The sequence below is a fragment of the Aulostomus chinensis genome, chromosome 17 (genome assembly GCF_037954235.1).
Source record: "Aulostomus chinensis isolate RoL2024-O1b breed Wild chromosome 17, RoL_Achi_v1.0, whole genome shotgun sequence".
NCBI classification, from domain to species: domain Eukaryota; kingdom Metazoa; phylum Chordata; class Actinopteri; order Syngnathiformes; family Aulostomidae; genus Aulostomus; species Aulostomus chinensis.
Genome location: NC_141336.1, coordinates 3,003,013 through 3,009,922, shown reverse-complemented (window position 1 = coordinate 3,009,922; position 6,910 = coordinate 3,003,013). Strand labels below are relative to the sequence as shown.

General features: G+C 45.2%; 1 protein-coding gene across 1 annotated transcript; it reads left to right on the top strand.

The window, feature by feature from the left end:
• Nucleotides 1-1,040: 1,040 nt before the first annotated feature.
• emx1 (empty spiracles homeobox 1) lies at nt 1,041-6,910 on the top strand. Its single transcript, XM_086181945.1, has 3 exons — nt 1,041-1,394; nt 3,641-3,825; nt 6,453-6,910. Exons 1-3 carry the CDS (start codon nt 1,049-1,051, stop codon nt 6,618-6,620), a joined length of 699 nt encoding a protein of 232 aa, XP_086038071.1. The 5' UTR covers nt 1,041-1,048; the 3' UTR covers nt 6,621-6,910.

Here is a 6,910-nt window from a genome sequence, read left to right as displayed (position 1 = left end):
TATCACACACACACACACATACACTCTCTCACACACACAAATACACTCTCTCACACACACACACACAAATACACTCTCTCTCACACACACATACACTCTCTCTCACACACACACACAAATACACTCTCTCTCACACACAAATACACTCTCTCTCTCACACACACTCTCACACACACACACACACACATACACTCTCTCACACACACAAATACACTCTCTCTCACACACACACACACACAAATACACTCTCTCTCACACACACTCTATCACACACACACACACACATACACTCTCTCACACACACAAATACACTCTCTCTCACACACACACACACACACAAATACACTCTCACACACACACACACACACAAATACACTCTCTCTCTCACACACACACACACAAATACACTCTCTCTCTCACACACACACACACAAATACACTCTCTCTCACACACACACACACAAATACACTCTCTCTCTCACACACACACACAGATATATTTTTTAAATATTATAACATCCTCAGATTTCTGGAGTGGAAGGGGGGGGGGGGTCGATGGCCATCAACGAAGAAAAAGGAAGGAAGGAAAGGAAGTTGTTAAAGCGCGTGACGCCCGCCAAGGTGAAATATTAGGGGCCAAACGTCATGAATCCCACACGCGTCCCGCTGACGGGGACGAGGCCCGGGCCTCCGGTGGTTCCCCGTCCGGACCACAGCGACGTCGCGGCCTAACCCCAGACCCGGTGACCCGCTAATTGGCGTCTCCTCCTTCTCGTCGGTAGGCAGGTACCGAAGGAGGCGCTTGAGGTGCTGGAGGAGGTGCTCGCAGGTGCTCTGCACCAATCAGCGGCCTCCCTGCGCGGCGCGGAGCCTCAAGGAAGCGCCGTGCCGCGCGGATCGACGCGCACTTGTGAGAGTGCGCTCAGACTCGATGGAGCAGAGCGAGTCGCGGCGCCGCTGAGTTCTGCAGCGACTCCGGACCGTTATGCGCCACTGAGAGGCGGCAGGAGGGAAGCTGACTTTCTCCGGTTCCGTTTGTACCGACGTGATGTTCTCGCCCGCGGGGAAGCGGTGCTTCACCATCGAGTCTCTGGTGGCCAAGGAGAACCCGCTCAGCGCCGAGGAGCCGCTCCGCCCCACGGCGCTCAGCTACTCCGGCCCGGCCACGGACGCCCTCATGAACGGCTACCAGGCCCCGCCGGCCAGGTCGCTGTACCAGAGCCCGGACCTGGTGTTCCCGGACGCGGTAAACCACCACCCCCTCACCGTGGCCCCCCACCAGCTCGGAGGCTCCCACCTACAACACCCGCACTTCTTCGGGGCGCAGCACCGAGACCCGCTGAACTTCTACCCGTGGGTGCTGAGGAACCGGTTCTTCGGCCACAGATTTCAAGGTTTGTCTTTTTGATTTTACTTTTCTTTTTTTCTTCTTTTTTTTCTTGTTTTTCTTCTTTTTCTTTTTTTTTAATTTCCTCAGAAATCAATGACAGCGTGAGTGAGCAGGTTCAGTGTGCAGGCGGGTTGTGCGTTTGCTGCCTACTGCTTATTTTGATGAGAGATAACACACACACACACACACACACACACACACACACTACAGTTTAAAGAAGATATGAGTGTGTGGACAGAAGCAGATTGTAGTTGGAGGATCACCTCAGGCTGCTCGCGTTTCCTCCCTGAGAGCTCAGCGCTGACTCGTTTTTCACAGTGACACAAGTTTCAGTTCATTAAAAGCACATTTAAACATTTATTTAAAAATAATATTCATGTTCACAAAGACATCAGCAGGCGACAAATTCTAATAATTCAGTCACAGTCACAAAGCGGTTGTAGCAGTGACGTGAACTCCGCCTGCAGTGATTTCTTTCCTGCGTGCTGCTTGGTTTCATTCATTTTTTATTTGTGAAACCCCGGAAGGAAATCAATCGCTGCTGGTGTCGAACAGCGGGAGGATTTTGTTTGTTACGAGACCAAAACACGAGAGGAAAGTTTAGAGGAGAGGAGTGAGAGGTCCCGGCTCCCCCAGCAAACTCAGCCGCGACCTCCACGATTAGAACAACACCAGAACACTCAGGTCCCCCTGGGAGGCTCGGACAGGCTCGTTATGGATGAGCGATTATTATTATTATTATTATTAATAATAATAATAAAAGTTGTGTTATGTATAAGAGTCGAGCGCTGACTCTTATTTCGATGGAACGTTGAGACTATAATAAAAAGACTATAATAAAAACAGTAATAATTATAATTTACAATTGTATAATTTGTAATTGTCAACTATTGATTTTATATATATAAATAAATTTTCTCCATTTAGGAGAAAATATCCTACTTGACATCCATGTTCCATCGCTAGTAAACCTGTTAACCTGACAAACTTCCATCAGACTTGTTTATGCTTTTGTTACTTTAATAATTAAAATGTCCGCCGTAATGCAGCACCTGCTGTTTGGAGCTAAATGACCTCATTACAGGTGCGAAGTGTCAAACGGAAAAGGAAGGAAAATAAAACGTAAAAATACATCAAGTATTAATGGCATGAGCAAGTAATAAATACATAGAGTACTAAATACATCAGCATGTTAATAAAAATATATCAGGAAGTATTTAATATATCAGAAAGTAATACATGCATCAGCAAGTATTACAAATACACCAACTATTAAATACAGCAGCAAGTACTAGAAATACACCTTCAAGTATTAAATATATCAGAAAGTAATAAATGCATTAGCAAATATTAAAAATACACCATCAAGTATTAATTACATCAGCAAGTATTCAGTAAATCAGTGTGTATTAAATAAATCAAGTAATAAATACATCAGCATGTTAATAAAAATATATCAGGAAGTATTTAATATATCAGAAAGTAATAAATGCATCAGCAAGTATTAGAAATACACCAAGTATTAAATACATCAGCAAGTATTAAATACAGAAGCAAATATTAAATACATCAGAAAGTACTAGAAATACAACAGAAATTAATAAAATACATCAGCTAGTATTAAATACACCATCAAGTATTAAATACACCATCAAGTATTAAATACTTCAGCAAGTATTAAATACTTCAGCGTGTAATAAAAATACATCAGCATGTAATAGGGTACATTAGCAAGTATTAGAAATACAACAGAAATTAATAAAAAAAACAAGTATTAAATAAATCAGCAAGTATTAAATTCATCAGCAAGTAATAAATACCTCAGCAAGTATTACATACATAAGCAGGTATTATTACATAAGCAAGTATTAAATACATAAGAAAGTATTAAATACATCAGGAAGTATTTTAAAAATAAATCAAGTATTAAATACATCAAGTATTAAATACAACATCAAGTATTAAAAACAAAACAGATATTAATAAAATAAATCAAGTATTTAATACATCAGCGAGTATTAAAAATACAACAGATATTAATAAAATACTTTAAGTTTTAAATATTTCAGCAAGTATTTAATTTATCGTGACGTAATAAAGGTGGTGAAACGGCGGTCCTTCATCGCTACCAGCAGTCATGATTGGTAAATGTTGATTGACGTGAAGAAGCCCCGTCACAGCTTCCGGCCGCGCGGCCAGCAGCCTCCTCACCTGTCCGTCCTGACCTGCTCCCCTCTCGCCTCTGTGCAGGTAACGACGTGGCCCAGGACAGCCTGCTCCTGCACGGCCCCTTCGCCCGGAAACCCAAGCGCATCCGGACCGCCTTCTCCCCCTCGCAGCTCCTCCGCCTGGAGAGAGCCTTCGAGAAGAACCACTACGTGGTCGGAGCGGAGCGGAAGCAGCTGGCCAACAGTCTGAGTTTATCCGAAACACAGGTGAGCTAGTCGGCTAACGGCTAAGCTAGCATGCGCGCGCGCGCACACACACACACACACACACACACACACACGGCTGCTGCCCTTTAATACCAATTATTTCAGACTTTTTAATTATAAAAAGCACCAACTGCCTCTTGAATAATGACGGCAGACGGAACTGATTGCTAGTAAATGATTCATCCTGACCTATTGATGTAGTCGCTGATCCTCAAATGTCGCGATAACTTGAAAACTAAAATGGTGCCTCTGGAAAGTCTTGAGTTTTACTACGTATTTGTTCATAGCAGAAACTTAATAATTAACAAATAGAAGATAATAAAGTATCAAGACTAAAAACATGCTATTTAGAAATTGTTTGCTTACACTGTGAAATCTTGAGGCTTCTCGCCTTTTTAACACGTAGTTGGAATTAGCAACAAATGCTAATTAACCATTGAGTGCAGTGAATATAAAATCAAAAGATTTTATCATCAAAAGACTTATTAGAGTAAGAAAATTAAAAATATCAAGCTGAGTTTATGCAACTTTGGTTCATGTTTATTGCCGGTGTGGTAGGACGTGTGGATATCAAAGCTCACTTATGTAGCTGTGAGCCAACTTCCTCAACACCTTATACAGCACAATAAATGCAGGAACAAAACATAAAACAAACAGCAGTCGTGACAAATGATGCATGTCAATTTGCAACAGTCACAGCAGTTTAATGCAACCACTGCAAATAAAAGAACATTTAATTTGGCACAGAACATAAATATGAAGATGGTTCTCATGAGGAGTCGGACCTGCGCGGCTCAGTGGGGGGGGGGGCCTAGGGGGCCTCTCCCCTAGAAACCACAACCACGGAGGAGTCTTTGGTTTCATTGACGCTCAACTTTAAGGAGAGGTCGGTCCGATCCTCACTTCCCTCAGTGAACATGTCCAAGTGTCCTTGAACAAGATACTGAACCCCTGATTGCTCCTGATGGTGACGGACTGGTGACCCGACCAGGGTGAACCCCGCCTCTCGCCCAATATCAGCTGGGATAGGCTCCACCCCCCTGCAGCCCTTAATGGCTAAGCCGTATAGAAAATGGCTGCATGGAACTTTAATGAGTCAACACTATCTGGGTGTCAATTAGTCTTAATAGGCGGTAAAAGAGCCGGCTGAGTCAGCAGGTTTGAACGCTTGGTGCCGGTCAAAGTGGAGCCCTGGAACCAGAAGCGCTATGCTGATTAATTCAGCAGAATATTGCAGCGTTTATAGGAACTTAAGAAGAGGACGAAGATGTCAGACGTGATGTCACACGCATGTGATTAAAAACTACAGTACTGGCAGTACGGTGCAGTACATGTATTCAACCGGTCATGAAAGCCTGGGCTCAACCAGGACCGGCAGCTTCTGAGAGGCTGGTAAATGAGCTCTTTAGGCAGTCATCACTTGTCATGGTTTGTTCTGGAGGAGAAAACGAGTTTTCAGCTCATAAAATTAGACTGGGGGGAGTGTGTGTGTGTTGGGGGGTGTGTGTGTGTGTGTGTGTTGGGGGGGGGGAGTGTGTGTGTGTGTGTTGGGGGGGGGGGGGGGGCTGGAGAGCTCTCACGTCTCAGTTGGCCGAGCTCAACATGCAGAGACACACTGGCAACGGCACGGACGCAGGCAGACGCGTTTCTCCACGCTGCAAATTCTGTTTCAAATAATTAAACTGACGAGGTAAATCAGAGGAGCAGTAAACGGTTGAGTCAAAGACTCGGGCGGTGGCGCCGTGGAAAAGCTTGTTTTTAAGGGGAGAAAAGGAAGGAAAATGAGAGTTTCAGTTTTAGTGGGCGACAAAAAAAATATGGCATCAGGTGAAAATGTATGAGTTTGTTTTTTTATTTTGACAAAAAGCGTGACGTCAGCTGTGGAAAGGTCATGAACAGGACACGACAGCGGAGCTCGGAGCCTGGGCCGGCCTCACACAGGACCACAGGACTGACTCATGGGTGGAGGCGAGCAGACAGACGCAGGGGTCGCATCCCGTGGTCGCACCACCGCCGTCTGGATTGATTTTTGTGGCAATGCTTGAAAGTATTTAATTTAAAAATACAGTAAAAAGTAGATATTTTTTTGTTTATTTTTTACAGATAAAAATGTCCTTCAACTTGAGAGGTTCCTTGAACTTTTTGTTTGAAGATGAAGTTGAAGATCTAATAATTAAAAGTGTCTTGAAAGAAGCTTTGTGTGAAACGGAATTTTACCCCCAAATTCGAATTTTAACCGCACATCTTGGTTCCGCCGCTCCTCCATCGGTGGTCCGGCGCCAGCGCTCGTACGTACGAACGCCAGACGTTGGTTTGCTGGTGTGGCTGCGCTGCAGTTGCACTTCTTAAACACTAGGTGGCGAGATTCTATGGCCACTGAGTAGAGTTTCTTTGCGTAAGTCAAACAGTGGCGGCTGACACGATGCTGATAATGCAGACTACCAGCAACGATGAGCTGCGCTCAGGCCAGAGGAGGCAATGGTGTGGCAGCGCCGCGCTACGTGGCGGAGCGCCTGCTGTGGCCCCTAGTACTACAGTACAGTGTAGTCTGCAGTATAAATACACTCTGAAGTATCACATTGCTGTTTACCCTGTGGTTAACGGTGCTCCTGGTGGTGTCCGCCCAGGTGAAGGTGTGGTTCCAGAACAGACGGACCAAGTACAAACGACAGAAGCTGGAGGAGGAGGGGCCTGACAGCCAGCAGAAGAAGAAGGGAAACCACCACATCAACAGATGGCGCATCGCCACCAAGCAGGCCAGCTCCGAGGACATTGACGTGACCTCAGAGGACTAACCCCCCCCCCCCGCGTCCCCCTTCTGACGCACGAGAGGACCAACACTATTTATTATGTAATCTGATTAAGTATAATTAGACACACTTGAGAGAGACTGAAGGACTGCATACGTGATCGCCGCTCATCTCTGCGCGGAGGTGACGTGGAAACAGCGTTTACGTGCGTGGATCCTCCGGATGAGGGACCGCCCTTCCACCCTCGCAGGTCTTTGGCGTGACGACCAAAGAAGAAGAGAACCTCTATCATTGTGTTTGTACAGAAGTCGCTCATAAAGCTTGTTTTTTTGAAA

Excerpts from the sequence above, each read along its gene's own strand:
- emx1 (XM_086181945.1), top strand. The coding sequence starts at position 1,049 with ATGTTCTCGCCCGCGGGGAAGCGGTGCTTCACCATCGAGTCTCTGGTG. Across the intron at positions 1,395-3,640 it reads CTTCGGCCACAGATTTCAAG|GTAACGACGTGGCCCAGGAC; the intron begins GTTTGTCTTTTT and ends GCCTCTGTGCAG. Across the intron at positions 3,826-6,452 it reads TGAGTTTATCCGAAACACAG|GTGAAGGTGTGGTTCCAGAA; the intron begins GTGAGCTAGTCG and ends GTGTCCGCCCAG.